Source organism: Ptiloglossa arizonensis, chromosome 9, assembly GCF_051014685.1.
Source record: "Ptiloglossa arizonensis isolate GNS036 chromosome 9, iyPtiAriz1_principal, whole genome shotgun sequence".
In the NCBI taxonomy this organism is placed as follows: domain Eukaryota; kingdom Metazoa; phylum Arthropoda; class Insecta; order Hymenoptera; family Colletidae; genus Ptiloglossa; species Ptiloglossa arizonensis.
The window spans coordinates 1,633,185-1,652,848 of NC_135056.1; the positions used below are offsets into that span (position 1 = coordinate 1,633,185).

The 19,664-nt window shown below is 36.7% G+C and overlaps 1 protein-coding gene across 12 annotated transcripts in view; it reads left to right on the plus strand.

Annotated features, from left to right (window-relative positions):
- LOC143151317 (uncharacterized) overlaps positions 1–19,664 on the plus strand; it is a 146,463-nt gene that overhangs the window by 115,166 nt on the left and 11,633 nt on the right. For all 12 annotated transcript variants that reach the window (XM_076320339.1, XM_076320341.1, XM_076320338.1 and 9 more), the window contains one exon: positions 18,408–18,890. In XM_076320339.1, the coding sequence (XP_076176454.1) occupies positions 18,408–18,890 (483 nt within the window). The remainder of the gene's footprint in view (positions 1–18,407; positions 18,891–19,664) is intronic.

Genomic DNA, 19,664 nt, shown 5'->3' on the forward strand with positions numbered 1-19,664 from the left:
TAAGTTATTTATATACTAAAAATATATTTATTTTGGGTAGAATTTTTAGTAACCATCGAAGAAATTATGGAAATTATAAATTTACTTATATTTATGATCAATTTGGTTACCAAAACATTGTTTAATTCTTCAATTCCTGAAAAACTTCTAATCTACATATGCGATTTTTGCAACAGTTTCGCAAGTAAATAGTAACGAAATTGACAAGAGTGTAGATCAAATGGGCCTACATAAATTTGGTGAACATTTGTGGTATTTGACTCCAGAATATATAACGTTATCTTTGTTTGATGTATTATACATATATCGTTCGATATAAAAAAACGTATGATTATAAATTCACATTACACTCGAATAAAAATTTCAACTAAAGAACTTGTTTTAAAAGAAATAAAAAACTACATTTATATCGCTATAAACAATTTTATTTCTGTTGAAAGTAGCAATTGCTTTACTAGATTTATTGGAGAATGCGACTTATAGGCCCATTGGAAACGGACCCGGTCGATCTCGAAAATGTGTGCAAATAGAAATACTATAGTGTACAATGTAAGTGCAATTTCACTTTGCAAATAGTTAGGGCCAATACAGGCGTGCATATTTTCTATTGCAATTGTAGATCCGTCTTAATTATTTTCAGTTGTTTCCAATTGGAAGAATAAGAAAAATATAAGATAATACGACGAAAAGTCACACGTCTGCATTAGGCCTTACTAGTAATGTTAAAAGGTAGCAACATCTATATGTCCAACATCGTATCTATAGAAAACAATGTAAGTGCTAATGTAAGCGTCACTCGATTATTATTGTATTTTTGACTACTATTTTTGACTATCTAACCATGTAATACAATATATTTTACTAGAAAATAAAAAGGACACACTTTTCACAAATTTTTAAGTTACCTTTTCGCTGAGACGCCTCTTCTATAAATACAAGTTTCAGTACAAATACGTACCGATTTATTTCTTTATTCACTTGCACATGTTTAAACAGGTGTGTGAGAATGCCTAACACTGATAAGTTTCGAAGATTGCGTGTTGTAACATCCTTATTCTTATTCATCGTTGAACCGATGAATCGTTAAACCATCTCACTTTTTCGTTGATAAATAAATACTAAACTCTAGTATCGGTGGATTTCTCTAAATCTAGATCGATTGTTGTTTAATTTTATAGCAATTAGAGACCATTCCTTAAAATATTATTGGTTAGAGATGCAATTATCGTTTGTTGTCGATGTGTAGATAGCTTGTAAAACTTCTTACATGGACACAGCTCTGTAATCTTCTCTACCAGTATGACGAATAGAAGTATACTTGTGCAATGGACGCAAAGTTGTAGTGCAACTATGTTTCCGAACACACAATCTCTTGGCCGATCTGCCAATTTATTGAATTATTTGACGAAAATTGCAGCTAGCAGGTAGATCAGTTTTTCAATCCCTTTTTTCCACGTGATATAAGACATTGATGTTATGAGAGACTGTACGGTAAGATAAGTACAGTTACTGTTGCGAAGTGTGTAAGAGCAGACTGTTCTCAATAGAAGGCATACGATTAATCGATTTTCGCATTATTTCAATACTATCACATCGACATTCTTTTGTTTCAGGAAGATAGATGAGAGAACTAACGCAAATTAATTTATACTTTTTTAATAATAAATGTATATAAACAATATTTATAAACAAATGAGTATTAATTGCTCAATTGATTTCTTTGTATTCAAACGTTTCTCTCTGAGCCACCATTCAGAAACGATTCTTGACGTTTTAAGATCGTTTTGTCTTGAACAATGTTTATTTTTATCTTACCGCATTTCATAGCGTACTGTATTTTACTTCATATTTTATTTCTCGGGTAGATATATTGTTCTTGCTAGAACCTTATGCGGCGCGAGACACAACTCAAGTGTAGAAGAGGGTATTAGATGCAGTTTGCCTGGGTCCCATAATTCTTATCTACAGCGTGAAGTAAACACTTCATGTGTTCCCAGAACGCTCTTCGATGCATAGTCCGATCTCATGTATATTTCTTTGAAGAGAAATTTTTGTACATAAATACATAATTTTGGACGTATTTTATTTTCAACACTGTGTGTGAATTATTATCAAAATCAATGCAAACATTCGTTAATGGATGAATATGAATGGGGAGATTCTCTGACGTAAAATAAAAATATGGAATAATAATTACATTGAAGACTTCATGCGCTTAAGTGATAACTGGCCTTACGAATTTCGTTATAAACAATTACTGAGATTGTTTTTGCATAAGATTAATTGTCATCCACTGTTTGCTATCATTACCTAACTATTAATACGTTCTTAAGATATGCGGAAGACACTATAAACATCTTTAGTCGAATCTATAACGTTCATTATCAGTTAGATATACGCTTACTAGATTGATTTTCAAATGAATTTTTTTCGAAAATGAAGTCTTCGATATAATTATTGTTCCATATTTTTGTCTTATTTTAAACTATAAAATTTTCCCGATCCCAATCGTACTACGACTTTTGACTTACGGCGTATACTTGCCACGTATGGGACCTCAAAGCATATTGTGGGTACCGTGAATTAAAAACGTTCCTTTATTCGCAACGTCCCGTAGTGCAAATACATGCGATCGACTTTCTAATTCGTTAAAAAGTTTGCTTATCCTCAAAACGAATCTTAGTATTTCATTTTCTGAATACATAATTGATACGTCCGCTATCAGTTTTTAGAACGTGTCGACACTCGAAAACCGATACAATGTGATACTGTACATATTGTATGGGCAGCTGCATCGCCTTTCTTGGTAAAATTAAGGGTACGTTCTTACTTAAAATTACACACATATGACAACTTCACGATTAATATTCGAGCCATCGCGGAGGACGAATCACCAAAAGGATAAAAACAATAAAAGCAACGACATCCGAAAATTATATTTTCAGAGATTGACTTATATCTTCAGCTGACAAATTTTCCATCGTGTTGAATCGGGAAATTGCCACCGTACATAAAGAAGATAATAGCCAATGAAGAATTAACAACCCGATCAAAGAAATCCAGCCAGAGTCAACTAGAGAGAAACTATAATACGCCTTCTGCAGACTATCAGGAATGCGTAAACCAAGAACAAGAGTTAATCTGATAAAGGAGAACCTAGTGATTGACGTAAAATTTAAAAAAGAGTAACGCATATTATTACACAACAATGAACACAAGACTAACAAATCCACTACCTTACGATCCTTACACCACGAGCATGAATTCCTAATTGTGCCTAACAATTATCCATTAATTAAAGACGATATTATTGACGTATCGTTTTTTAAAAAAAATATAATTACGAAATCAGCAATAAAACCATGAAATTAAACGATTTTACTATTCAGTTACAGAGCACAACATCAGGAGTACAGGTTCCGTCTATCAGCTACATGACTTGAGTTTGCAAAATCCACGATGAAGTTACCAGGGTTTGTTTCATTAATAACGGTGAGCAAGAAATTTCAACTAATGAACCTACAGAAAAAACGAACAACTTAAACAGAATCCCTGAACTGCTAACAAAATTACGTACCAAACACATAGATCCTGAACACCGCGAACCCATCAAAAAAATTATTAGCTCCTATAACAATATATTCTCCTTAAAAATGGATTTCCTAACTTGCACCCCAGTATCAAAATACTTTATCACACTAAAAATTGACACACCCATCAACAGTAAATCATTCAAATCCCTTAAGTGTCATAAGGAAGAAATTCATAGAAAAATAAATGACATATTAAATAAAGGCATAATAAAATCGTCACATTCTCTTTACAACGCATTCGTATGAGATGTACCTAAAGAGACGAATGCATGTAAAAGGAAATAGAGGATTGTCATATACTTTAAAAAACTTAAAAAAAAAGAATTACTTGCTATATTTTGGGCCATTAAGAAACTCAGACAGTACCTATTAGGAAGAAAATTCATGATCCGAACCGATCATCAAACATTAAAGTGGCTTCATAACGTAAAAGACTTTTCTTCCAGGCTCATACGCTGGAATCTAAGACTCGAAGAATACAATTATGGAATTGAATATCGGAAAGGGAAAGAAAACACAGTTGCCAATGCACTGTCTTGACTAAATCCTGCTAGATAAATACCTAAAATTATCGACGACAAGATCCTTTCTATAGAGGAATCTCTATCTTAGAATTATCGATAGACCGTGACAATACTAATAGTAACCCGGATACTCGATTCTTGACTGTATATTTAGAATGAAAACAGACTCCAAACACTTCTCTGTTTATACAAAAACCAATGGACGCAAGTTGCTAATAATGTGCTAGGAGAATTTAATGAATTTAACTAGCTACGCATATTGAAACACCTATTAGAATTTGAAGTATATTCTAAATGTTTACTTATCGGAATTAATGACACTAAATTTACCAATTTTGAGATAGTTAACATTCAGCTTATGCTTAAATTCTTATCAAAACAATACCCTGTAAAGAAATTACAGATTTCAGCTGATCCACTAAACGAATATACTCCCGAAGGAAAACGAACATACTAGAATGACACAACTCAACCACAATACAATATTTAGGATACAATCGAACAATGGTCCGCAAAAAATAAAATCATCAATGATTTTCTTGAGACAGGGTTTCCTGGACAGGGTTAGACACACCAGTAGAACCACATGACAAAATCGCTTTAGTCATTATCGGATATTACCGGATCCTTTACTAAAACAAAACGGAAATCAATTCATACTCTCGATCCAAGACGTACTAACCAAATATCTAATACTTATCGCCTTAGCAGACCAGCAGGCACCTTCTATTATCAACAAACTCCTCGAACATTACGTCTACATTTGTTTCTTCCCCCAAACATATCCTTACAGACCAAAGAACGAATTTTGTTTGCAAACTCATGGACTCATTTGAGAGAGCTTTCAAAATTAAATATGTTAAAACCACTAGTTTTCATCAATGGGGCTCTTGAAAAAACTCATGGTACAGTCAAAAATTTACTGCGTATCTGCACTCTTGAAAACAATGATTGGAATGAAAATTTGAACTTAATTTGCATGGGATAATACCGCTGTTTATGAAACAACCGTTTCAACCCTTTCGAGCTTACTTTTGGAGCTTACTTAGTGAACATGGCATTCACTATCTCCCTAACTCCTTCATTAAATAAAAACAAGCAGTTTAGGCTATGGCAGGATAGGCATAAGGAATATCTGAAATTAGCTAAGAAGACCACCGAAAGGAATAAGAGAAGATATCAAGAGTTACAAGATAGAGCAATTAGAATAAAATCTCTTCTAAATGTTAAAGGCGAAATACTAATGCATAACGATTACAAAAGTCACAAATTAGATTCTGAGTGGCTTGGACCGGGAAAAATTATCGAAAGCAATTCTGCCAATTACGTTATAAAATTACAGAATAACAAAGTATTTAAAATACACGGTAATAGATTAAAACTGTATCATTCTATTTCAGGTAACATTATGGTAGATAATATTAATTGTTTTAAAAATACAAACGGTTAACGAACCTAATTTAGTTATTAAACTTCTGGGCAAATGTTTCATATACCACCACGAAATTAAAATAGTTATTGCAGTAGACTCATCTTTCAAAGATTCTCCCAATCCATTAGATTGGGTTAGGGGGAAGTATTCCCCGCACTCGGAAACGCTGGATGCAAGACCTACCCACTAAAATCCACCACGGTGGTCATTCTCGCACGTTCTCGAGAGGATAGCAGGAACTAAAAGCATCAAAGCTTCCGGTACTCCCCCCCCCCCCCCCCTACAGTCGCCGTACCCACTCATATTCTCGCTGGAAGAGAACCGACAATACGTTCCCCTCCCACTTTCCTCACCACCAGAAACCTGACGCCTGGTGGCGGTGCAGGGCCACACTGCCCCATCGCCACTTTCCGTAGGGGGGTCGATTACCCTCTCCAACCGCAGAGACAGTGACCAGAAATGTCCTTCAAAACGCTAGTAATTGTTGAGGATCAGTCTTAAATATTTCATCTGGGACTTCAGCTAGACCAAGACTTCGCCCACTCATATCCAGGGGGGGACGCGACTCTCCCCACGGTGCATGGATCGCTAGAATCTTGATTTTATGGAGAACCATCTACAAACCTATCCCTTTGATCCGGTTGACGATGCGCTAGGCACAGTCTCCCGCACGCCGAATAGCTCTCCTCCAGTTCTCCCCGATGGCCAGCAACAACGCATCGTCCGCGTAATACGTTAAGCTGGCGCCTTTGGAGAAGTCTTCGGCCCGCAGAACGGTGTCGTACACGAGGTTCCATAACAGGGGAGCTAGCACAAACTCCTACGGAACCCCGGAGTATACCTCTCTCCGCTCCGTTTCCTACCGGCTCGGATACTCAATCCACCTATCGCGGACGTAGTCCTAGACCACTGCCCTTAGATAGGCGACGACATGATATTCCTCGAGTCCGCGCTTGATTGCTGCCCAGGTAGGGTATTAAAGTCATTGGCGATGTCTAACGACACCGGATGCGACAGGTACTCGACAATACGGGCCGCTGGCACTCTTTCCAACAATTTGCCCGCGTCGTTGAGCAGATAAATGGCCATCGCAATGTCACATACACTCGCGACGATGCGCTCGATCCGATCCATCTGCTCCAAACCGGGCAACCTGGCTTCCTGCGATAGCGCCTGCCCTCAGGACGTCCTTGTGAAGGCGCTGATGCACCCATCTGCGCGTAGAGTGCTAAGTTCACCTGGACGGTGGTGCCGCGGTGTAGCCGCGACCTCCGGAGTGGAAAGAACCATCCGAATACATTGCTGATCCGATAAAGTCTCCGCCCTCACCGGCATTTTCCATCCGAATACTATACCCACGACGCCAGGGGATCGAACTCAAGACCACTATGGACCTTTCTCCGTTTAAGCTCCGACCCCCGGTTAATAAGCCAAAGGTCAAAGTCCACTACCCAGTTGCCCAAGACCTCACATTTTCGACTAATCTCGAGAAACCCCCAAGCCACAGACTTGGAGTTGAAACCTCCCAGGACGAGCACCGATCGAGTCAAAAGCCTCGCAAGGCACGACCCACCAGGTACTGCTCGAAGGCAACGAGGCCACAGTTGGGAGACATGTAGCACTCCACCACGGCGACTCTCCACCCTCCCCACTTAACATCGGCGAATCCCGCACCACGTTCCAGCAGGAAACACGTAGGAGAACCGTCACCGCCTTTTCATACAATGGCTACTAAGCCGCCCATGTCCCCCATCCAATACTAATGGTTAGGGACATGGTACGGTTCAGCAGCGACGCCAGGCCAACCCCCCACTTCGCAAGACCTGACACATTAAATCCTCTGCCGTGCGGCAGTGGTTGAGTTTGGCTTGGAGAAAAAGCCGGAAAGCCATTATTTATCGGCTGATAGCCATCGCTGAAGTGGTATTTAAATCTCGAAGGTAGTTGCCACCTTCTCGATTGACCTCAGAGACGAGGCAATACGAACCAATACAACGGCGGTATCCTCGTCTCTGTGGTCTTCCTCTTCACTTAATCTCGGAAGGGATTACACTCTCTTTACACCCGTCACACTGGCCGCGGATGCCAAGAACGACACAGAGGCAGTTTTATCCTCCTCGTTCACTGACTCCGGGATGGGTAGAGTTGCCCCTTCGGTCACCATATAACAAGCACGAAGCTCTTTCCCCTCTACCCTTTTAAGTTTCAATATTGGTACTATAATCAGTCTCACGAAAAGGTCGGAATGTCAATCGCCCCGGGCAGAGCCGTCTTACCCGGGGAAGTCTAGATACTCTGGGGGATCGGCAGGTACCCCAGAGTTGTTGACAGCTTGGGATTGGAAGTCTCCCCCCTACCCCCTTCAGGATTAGGGGCAATTTGTAGAGTTGCCATTCTCGCAACCCGAACGGTTAAGCCAAGGCCCCGGTTCCTGCTAAAGTTAAATACAACCAAAAAAGTTGATATTTCATATTTGATGTAGTCAAATCTATCCTGATTAAAAATCTTTCTGGGTTTTTGTTTTAGACGAACAAAACGCCTAGAATCTTGGAAACCATGAGAACACTTTTTCTATACACGATTACATACGAGGTTCTATAGTATCACTAATTTTGCAAATCGCTAAGTTGCATGGTTTTTTTATGAAAAAAAAATACAGAAAAACGCGTTTTACAGTAGAAAACCCCTTTAATTCAATATAAACACTTAGACACTTAAACACTTAAACACTGTGGATCAGTGTCAAGTTTTTTTTTAAACAAACGGACGAAATTGTAATGTAATGTTCTTAAAGTGATTGTTTAAACAATGCTGGAGAAGAAAATTACAAGACTTGTGAAAACAATGTACTAGAGTTGCTGAACTTCTTCCCCGCTGGTGCTTCACAATCATACTCCTTTTTACAAGGAGAGGTCCTAAGGAGCTATGCTGAATGTTTTGTCAGTTTTTGCATCGTGATAGATAAAAGAAACTGAAGCTAATTGTATCCGGTTTAGAGAACAGACGGCTTATTGTTTATAAGATATTCAATATTGAAATTATTACCGATGTTTATTTCATGAAGTATAACTACATATAGTAAAAGTGAGAGAAACGTAATTGGTAAAGTTCGCCTGATAATACTGCAACTGTGAGTTCCAATTTAAAAAAAATTTTTTTCAACCATTTTTCTAATTATATGTTTAAATATGATATTTTATTTTTAACTAGCTTTCAAATATATTGTTTTAATCGATGAATTTAATCACTGCTTTAAATATACAAAGTGCCTGGATGGTACTTTTTGTAAAAACACTTGAAATATAAAAATTTTATGGAAACTCTACTTTTACAGACACAAAATTTTCCATTCAACTCCGTCGAGAATGTTGACTGATACCGTATGTATAATAAGAATAAATATTTTAAATTAAATTATGTACTGAATTCAATGATTCATTATATTAAAATTCTCGACCTCAAATTTTGACCTTATTTAAATTTTATGCATTTTAAGAGTCTCTATTACAATGAGATCATTATTGTAAAAGTCTGCACACCTACAGTAATTATTTAACACTATTTAATTCTATCGGTAATTGTGGACCATACATTATATATGTTGTAAAATGGCATTTGTACGTTATGCAAGATGCTTTTTATATTTTATACATTTTAATAAATACAAACACATTTTATTTAAAAGTTAATTAGCATCCTGATGTGTGAATTGTATTATTCAAATTTATCTATATTGAGGAGAAAAAAATTATACAGTTATCAGGAATAGAATTTGAATTTACCGGGTAGGATTCTTACATTATCATCACGCTACAACGCTAATTGATTGATAAAAAATTAAAATTCTATTTTTATGTAATAATGCAAATTTAATCATTAATACCTAACAAATTATTGAATTTCTGCCCTTATAATATTCATAAACCACTCTCCTTGTTAGAATATAATGGTACCCTAGAAAGTATTCTCTTTACTAATGCACATATTTCTAAATTTAGTTTCTTTTTTTGATTCATTTTATTAATATACGGTTTTTTCCTTGCAACTCTACCGTGGAAATGATATCCTCACAAATATCTTTGACAATAGTTCTGAATGAAAAGGCATTTTCGACCATGTTATAAGTTTCAGAAACTATATACGTGGTTTGCATTTATTTCGCGAATGTTTATCTTTTCTTCTTCATGCATCAACTTCCTTGGACAGTCATTACGTGCTTCATTTGCAATATTTTTCACATTTTTAATTTTTTTTTATAATATAGTAGATCGTCGATTGACTTTTACTAAAAATAGTAGCTACTTCTTTGTAAAATTTCCCTTCTTAATGCAGTTTTATTATTAACTGTTATTGTTAATGGTTCCGTTATAGGACCATATTTTTTTCAACAATTTTGACGGATACAATTTACCTTAACTTGCTTAGAAATGTAGCGCATGTTTATTAAAAGATGTCAATTGCACTTTGCAAACACTAATATCAATATAATGATGTTCCACCGCATTATATAATAAATTCGAAAATCAACAATGACCAAATTTTGAGGCATATAACAACTCATTTAGTGCATAGCAAATACGATTTATTAAGATTTTTCTAATCATATTGCTGCCTTTACCGATCAATAATATTTTATGGTAGCTTGATCCCAGTAATAAAAACGAAAGATAATTTTTTGACACGAGGCATTCACCATTGAACTTCGAACAATTTAAATTTTAGTTTTAAATCGCCATCAGTTCATGATGGACTTTGATCACTATTCAGTTACAATGCTCGCAAAAAGATAGTACGCTGAAAACAAACATTGAAATCGAAACTTTTCGTGTTTGACGTGTAATTTCAAACAACGGTATGTAACGTCTTATTTCTATCCATATTCATTAATACGATCTCTTTCATCCAATTAGTCAATTACAAATTAATCACTCACACTTAAAATATAAAAAAGGTAAAACATGTAAAGCTGGTGTGTCAAAAATAAATAAATGTTTTTAATCGTCTTAATAGAAGTAGAAGCAATTTATGATTGCATAATTTACACCACATTAACAACAAATTACACGTATTGCGTGCATGTATGTTTATGCTGACATGCTGACTTGACTTTGTGCAAAATAATTGTACCGTGTGATTACATACAAAACAGGAAATATTAAATTTTATTAAATGACTAGTCGCTTTCAAGGTTCAGTTCAATGTAATTTGCGAATTAAATTATCGATTATTGTTGATTATATTTTTAAGGAAGGGAGTAATACTTGAAGGTAATTGTCGTACCAAGACTTCTGTAGAATATCATCAAACACAAAGGCAACAACATTATTGTTTTCGAGGATGATGTTCTCAATTGGGTTACTTCTCTGTTAAAACGAGCTATATTTCAGCGTACAAAAAGCTCTTATATAGAAGTGCGCATAAATCCTGCTGTTGTATCAATATATTTATCAGCTCATCATTTTTGTCGAACATAGTTCTCGCATACAGATTGTAGATCTCGCGTCAGACCGCCCATCTCTTGAGCCGCACGTTCTGAACCTTAGCCACGCACTCTGTCATAGTTACAGGAATAAATTTCAATTGCATCTCTCTCTCAATATGTACATAAATATAAAGCTTGGAGACGAAAAACTATTGAGGTTTCGCTTATGTTTATATTTAATACATAAATCGTTTATTTTATTTCATAAATTATTTAATATGAAAAACAATATAATTGTAATATTAATAGTTTTTCTACATGTGGACTAATAAAGATGATTTTGAAATATATTTAATTTTCCTGAATAGAATCAAATATTTTGTATGATACAATCCGACTTAACTCTAATCATCCCGAGCAATGGTATTTTCAAAAGGATTAAAATTTAACATTGTTATTACCGCATATAAAAAATACAGGGCGAACAGAATAATAGAAATCAGAAATTAAGTTTTTTCTTAAAGAAAGTGTACATCTTTATCATACATTTTATCTGTACATCAACACATGAAAGCTATTTTAATATTTATCAAGAAAAATTTTTTTATATCTAAATTTATAACTGACCAGAAACTGATTAACTTTTGTGTGAAAAATTGTTTCATTAAACTATTGGAAGTGCCTCAAAAATCGTGGCGACAGTTATGTGCCACACACTGTACATAACTTCTTTTGAAATGAATAGAAATTCATTTTTAATTATTTCTAAATTAAATTTTTATTAAATTATTTTTGTTTCTGAAAGGAATTTTACTTACTTCTACTGGTAATTATATAGCTAATACTTTCCTAGCATATTGTAAAAAACTAGTAACATGAATGCATCTACGCCAATAGAGCTTCGCCCCCCGCGTGCTTCTCGTTATCTCTCTCCATCTCGCTACCTTCTTCATCGGTCAGTGTCACATGTGCCTGTAACTGCCGCGAATAGCGAACTAAAATTGAATGTGTGCGTCAGAATAGGTGTACCTCATCCACTTTTCTCGCATTTCTGTCACAAGACTTCAACTTCGCGGTAAAGAATACTTGTCGATGGGATGCTGGCCGTTCGATTCTTCGAGGATCGTGATTTCCTCGTTTTCTAAATAGAATTTGTTGTTGTTCGAGTCGACGTTACGTATGATATGGAACGTCTCGAACTCAGTAAAGTATTTACTTCGTAGAAACAATGCTATTGTTAAATTTAATTATCCTCCGATCTCCGACCTACGGCCTCTTTTCGCTTGGTTACAATTTCACAGAAGGAGGCCACGGTCTACCACTTTCTTTCGCTGCCGAGCATGGCTCTCACGATGTCTAGAAACGAGAAATCCACCCCAATTATGCCAACCAGGACATGGTATTCATCCGCCTAGGGGAAACACATCTCCAAGGTGTGCTGCACCGTGTCCTGGTTTGCTGGACAGTGCCAGCAGCGCGCCATCGCCTCCCTGCTTATACAGCGCAGATACCGCTAGAAGCAACCATGCTCAGATAGCACCTGCATCATACGGGAAGTGAATGAACCATAACCTCTGCCCAGTCCCGACAGTCTGTTGGCCGAATATCGGTTTGGCCATTCGCTACTGCCTCCGCGAGTGACATAGAAGCTTCATAGAAAGCCACGCGCGAGCTCGCGAGCAAATCCAACGGGGACAGGCCCTGTCGGGCCTTGTCAGACGATCGCCGCCTCATAGAACATGGTTCTATCTGTGGAGATCTGTAGAGCAACATGGTTTGACTGCGCTGGAAAGCGGCCAGGTCGCCTGCCCATGCGAAGACGCGATATAGCGCCACCGAATAACCCATAACCGCATAGAGACAGCGAACCCGCTTGCATAGGTTAGGAAACAACCGACCCAAAGAACCGATTATTCTCTCCAACCGCGGAGCCAGGGTCCAGAAATGCCCCTTATACCGCCAGTGGCTGTAAAAAATCAGCCAGGTACTTCGTTTGAGACCTCACCTCGACAATGGCCTCACCCATCCGGATTAGGGGGAGGGGGGAAGCGACTTTCCCCGAGGTACATGAATCGTTAGCACCTCAGTTTTATGGAGAGCCACCTCCAAACCTATTCCCCTAATCCTATCGACGACACGCCGGGTACCGTCCTCGGTCCGCTAAATGGCCCTCCTTCAGTCCTCCCCGACTCAAACGCTCGGGGCTAACGATCAAAATATCAGTAGCTGTCTAGGATCAGTCTCAGATATCTCATTTGGGACTTCACCTCGACGTTGGAATCACCCACCCAGATCAGAAAGAGTGGTGATTCCCACCAAAATGTGTGGAAATTCAATAACTGGGTCTTTTGAAGCGCCATCTCCAGTCTAATCCCGTTGGTCTGTTCGACAACGCATTGGGCATCCTTCTCGGCCCGTCAGGCAGCACTTCCCCAATGACACCCGACGTCTAGACCAGTGTACTGTTTGCAAAATATACTAGGCAAAACCGTCGGGGAGGCCCTTGTCACGCTGGACGGTATCGTATCCAACGTTCCATAGCAAGGGGCCCAGCATGAATTCTTGTGGAATTCCAAATTCATTCCCCACTCTCCCAGCGTACTCTTCCATACTAGTCTGTGGGGTTCTCTGTCTACCTGCTGTGGAAATAGTCATCGACTATATTTAGTTTATAGCGAACGACGGGACGGCTACACTTAACGTTTGGCCTTATCGGCACTTTTACATTTTGTCGGATGGTCTGACTGTACTTACCAATACCATCACGTGTAAAGTCAACGTATTCAGAATAATTGCGTTAATTTATATATCCTCTCCACATTCGCGGAGGTACCCATTTGTCTCCCCCCATTCTATGCTTTGCAGTTTTCTTAAGCCCCGCACACAGTGGGCACTTTACATCCGATCCATAGATCGGATCGCGGAAGTGCATTGTGAAGATGCACCGCTACTAAACGTGATTTGTCTCCAAGCAGCGGTAGCACCGAAGCTTCCGGTTTCTACCATATTTTGGGCAGCAGAGAGCGGGCACTGGGTCCATATCGTGTCGATTTTGGAAGGGAATTGTCGAATTTCTTCGACTCTCACTTCTCCCTCCGAGTGATCCTCGACCTTGGCTATTATCAGAGCAGTTTCCTCCTTAATCATGGAATCACTCACACGAAGCTCCGTGTGTTTAGTAGGCCGAATGACTAGAACACTATACCCCGTGCGGGACTAGCCCATCAACTGGGCAAGACGATCGACATTAGGCCCGCACACAGGATCGGGAATCTCGAAGATCACCGCTTTGCTCACGACCAGTTTTAAATGGACAAACGCAATGTTGAGCCCGTTCAAGTCGACCTCCGTTTTGATAGCTCTCGTCGTGTCTTCGTATCTCGTAGGCGTTCCCTTCGACACGGACAGCATAACCGCTATCATCCTGGATGGACGCTCTTCTGCTACAAGTGCTCTTCCGGTATACGTTTTAACTACTCCTTCCTGGGCAGCGTACTCTCTGGCTTCTAACAGTGCTGACTTGAACTTTGTAAACCCAACAACAATTAGACGATATTAATCGGCTTTCCATCCTAACCCACACCTAAGCTACGAATAATACGAACATTCCACAAGTAGCACTATCTTATACTGCTGAACTTCCACAATTTATTAAAATACTTCGCGAGACATACCCTTTTATCATCTTTAGATCTGCAATAGAATAAATGTTATACTTCCTCTACTCTCGACATCGACTAAGACATGAAATTTACAACGTTTTCTGAAAACCTTTTCTTTTCAAAGGGTTTCCTTATCTCCTGCATTTCTGGATTAGGGATAAACATACGTGTAAGGCCTTCTCTAATTACAAGCTTACTATCGTTTTTTGTAATTCTAGAGGTCTTGTAGAAACCTTCTTTCACGCTGACAAATAATTTAATCTCCCTGAATTCCAGACCATTAAAATAGATAAATAAGAGAAATAATCGTCCCAGTGGTGGTATTATCTTCTTAAACAGAAAGTGTCTTAAATTTACAGTTCTTTACAATCTTGGAAATATTTCTAATAATCTTAAAATTGGATGTTTTAAAATACTCGATACGTCTCCAAAAATTATTCTAATCGAATGTTATAGGGTTTCCAACTTCAGTGTTACTCACTCAGAACTTTTCACATAGTATGCTCTCTTGGCTCCTGTCTAATTTTTGACACCTAACTCTCACTACACCGCATGGAATTGTTCTAACAACAATCTGATCAATATTCAACTTCTTAATTCTTTACTTGACTTTATCTTATTCCAGTTCATATTGTGGAGATCTTATATTAATCTCATATCCACTATTTATGGCTCTTAGAATTAATCTTAATCTTAAAATAAGGTTTTCGTCCATGACAGTAATTTTTAATGATAGTTTGGGATTTGAAAAAAATTTTCTCGCAGTATTCCCATCGTTTGTTGTTCAGAAGCCAAATTTTGAAAAACCTTTTTAAGTAACACATAATAGAGATCCATTTCTCGACGGAATTTCTCTTGTATCATTTTTTTCCTTTCTTCAAAAATTAATTTCTTTTTTTTTTACTCCTTCCATATAAAAAGCATTCGAAGAAACGAAATAGGAATGAAATACCGATAATTCAAATTTATACATTTTCAAGTGAACAGGCATTCACCACATATATTATATTTAATCGTATTGTATTCGTTTGAGAAATTGTGTGAATTTAATAATGAATAGTGAAGAACGTAATTGTGCTTAAAATTTTAAATCAATTGCGATTATTATAAGTTCACTCGTTCTTTACTCCATATTCCAAACGGCAATCAAAACTCGAATTTCGTAATATTAGAAATTATGAAAATATTTGTGTCTTCTAAGAGCAAAATAATTGTACGATAATATTGTAAAGACCACTTCTTAATATTAACTCTCGTTTTCTTGTAATCAGTGTTCAAAATCAGCAAAAGGATAATTCTTAGAAAGAATGTGTATTTTTCATTCCTTGATTCTGAAAAATTTTACATTTGGATGTACGATTTAAATTATTTAGATAATCATTTACGTATGCATATGTTTTATTAAGTTTACAATCCAGGATAAAATGTTAACAATGTTTGTAACAATAATATTTAAACAAAATAGATACAAGCTTCAACTTTATGTATTATGTTATTTTTGAAATAAACTCTCGTAATTCCAGTATTTCATACTAATATAAATAAGTCGCTTGTATTTCACGCTTCTTAGTTAGACTCTCTATTCATATACTTTCTTTTTCTAAAAGGAACAAAGTATAATCACTGCGAGATTTTGTGCTTTTTACGAATAGTATTCGTTTATGTCCTATGGAGTTTTGATAATTGTAATAAAGTTAATGTCATAGTTGTAGTTAGTGTAATAGTTGGTGTCATGGTAATGTTTAATTGTATAGTCAATATAATGAAATAAATTATTCAATAACCACTAAACGCTTCTATCAACATCAGTTGAATTATTAATAATGCGATATAAAAATAATGACGCTGGCTACGCTGGTTCTGCTCTTGATGCTGATTACCAGAAAACCCCGTGTTCAGCGCGATGATCTTTCTTCTATCCTAAATTTTTGGCCCTACGTGACCTTTAATTCTCGCAGGTAGTCATTAAGACTAGACGATAGGCCTGCGTTATATCACCGTCACCGGAAACTCCACAGTCCCCTCAGCTAGTCCCTCTTTGTACAATACCACCCTCTCCCCCCTGTAGGCAATGCTTGCAACTTCGCTCGCTTCCATGCTACAGTTGTAATAAAATTATTGATATTATGCAGATTTTATATTATGTGTAGGAAATAAAATGGTAATGCGTAAATTTATAATTGTAGTCAAACTTTGAAATGAACGCCGTAGTTAGACGACGAACGACGGATAGTATTCCGATTGTTTATGTAGTGATGCGTAGGAACGTATGATCTTGCGTGTGAATGTTTGGGATATACGAGCAAGTGAAGTGTTTCCGATGCGTAAAAAAAGAATGTTTGAACTGGACGGCGGGGTGTTCCAACTGAGATGTGAAAGACGAGCAATTGAGATGGCGTCAGACTGAATTTTCGGTGAACGTGACCAGATGCATCAAATGAGAAAGGCTAGGAAATAGAATGAAAGAGAATTGATGCGTGTGAGAATATAGGGTGCGAGAGAAGCATAATTGAAATACTTGTTGTCGGAGATTTTTCAAAGTGAGTCGGAGCTGAATAAAGACTTTTTCTAAAGGAAATAACTCACCGTCCTTTAATTACGTACCTTGTGACTTAATATTATACAATTATAATATCCTTAAATTTCTAAAGTTTTATTGAAATAAATCTTCAATAAAACAAAACAAAATTACTCGTTGACATTGGATTTAATACTAATAAAGATCAATAGTTTTATTTAAAATTCAACTATAATAGTTACAAGGTGAGGAATTAAAGGTAGTGGGTTATTTCCTTCGCGAAGGTCTTTATTCGACTGCCAACTTCTTCTACTCAAAAGGGTTCGGTACCTTTCAATCAATCATCTCATGTCCGATACATAAACATCTTATTTCTGAAGCATAACCGTCGGAAATACGGTTCGTTGCCTAACTGTGACGATTGTTCCATATATCACCTATATACGAGGTAACATTTTTCCATATTTTGATGTAGAAAATATATTCCTATTAAAAAAACGAAGTTAACCTTCAAATCTCTAAAACACCTCCAAATATTAAAAAAAAATATATGTAATTCATAATATATCATTTGGCGAACGGGACTCAATCGTCGTGGGTATTGCGTCATCGATATGTATATGTTGGTTATGTATGTACAATAGTGTGATGGAGTATGTGGAGTACGAAATGCACGAATTCTGGTTTTAACCGAATTCTAGAATTTCTAAAACGTTCGACAGCTTAGGGTATGCGGCTGAAGAAATTTCTGGGAAAAATCCATTACAGATCCACGTAAACGTTAAGACAAAAACCCTCCTTGAAGGGATATAAAGAAAACGGTCGTGAGCTGCCAAACGTTCCGGAATATGTACAAAAACCACGGAATGTATTAGTTTTTGTTCACAATAATTCTAAAGGCTACATTTCAATAAAATTACAGATTTTAGCAACGCTTTTAATTATAGTAAAATGACAAAAAATCTTCCACCGAGACTTAAATTCTAATCGTGCAAATGAAGTTACAGTTGTAGCCAGTAGACTTCTGAGTTGTTTAAAAAAAATAGTAAAATCATGTACATTTAATACACTAACAGATTATCTTATATTTTACAAGCAATTTACAACTAACGGTAAAATTTAACTAAAATATTTTTCTCAGTTTTCTGCACATTTTAGTACCGAGAAATCTTTTAATAAAAATAATTGATATTCGTAAATACTCTAAAAAATTACAATGCCTTAAATAATTCTAAATATTTTTGGCTATTTTATAGGCCAGCAGATATACCAGAAATTCTTTGGTTTGAAGAAGAGAATGAGTTGATTCGAAGTTGTGGAGTACTTTCCTCGGCACTCGGTTTACGCAAAAGCTTTAGTACAAGCGATGTATCTCAATTACCAAGTCCAGATGGATTAAATACAACTGGAATGCGATTAGCTGTTTCTGCTTTGACCCTCGATACTGCTCAAAGAAGCACTTTGCTTTTGGAGCATACAAAACTCGATCATGCATCGAGGTCTTGCAGTACATGGGTTGCTGTTGGTGAACCAGTAGCTGTTACATCGCAGCTTCCTAGTCCTCATGGAGAAACTGCACAAGAACAGCACAATCAGCAACTTTTATCAAATGAAACATCTGCCTCTCAATCGGCTCCGCAACCATCATCTACATCGTTACAACCTCCGGTACCTTTTACGGGGGCAGATCTTGTCAGATCCGTAAATAAAAAAGTTCGCCAAAATTATATACGACGCAGGTGAGTTATACATTTATTTAAATAACTTTCATTTTATTGTCACACTGATGAAATATCTTACTAACGTATGCCAAGTTTCAAATATTAAAAGTTGTACATTGAGCAGCATAAAACTTGTCTCGGCATTTGTGTCGGTGTAATGTGTCAACTATTTGTGCAGGTGATCATTCGACATCGATGCACAGTGCAAAACGCGTAAAAGGGATTCGAATCACGACATTACAAAATACTTTCTTAACAACACTTTTTTTTTACACTCATCGTATTACATAGAACTGCCCACCCATCTGTGCCGTTCTTAACTGTAGGGAATTAAATAAAGAACCTTCTACACATACACATAAGAATCATTATTTATTAAATAGCTACTTTAAATGAAACACTCTTATAAACCTCAAACGTGTGCACTCATTCTAGTACACACTTTCCGTCATACAACATACTTCTTCAAGTAAGCCATACGCACAACTTATCATTGTTCAGGTGTCCATCAGATGGCCATTCATACATAGACCACCAAATATATATGTATATATTTCTAATGCGCCTCCTTACATCTGTATATATTTCTCTTTTTAATGTCTATTCTTCAATGCTTGACATATTTCTAAATTTAATAAATTTTAATTTATTGACCTAATAATTATTAATCTAATTTAATTATTAATCTAATGACTTTGTCAGTATATTTGCTATGTGTTCTTCTAAATCTATTTTTATAATATTAATAGTTTTGTTTACGTAATTTTCGTTTATGATATGCTTCGAATTTTT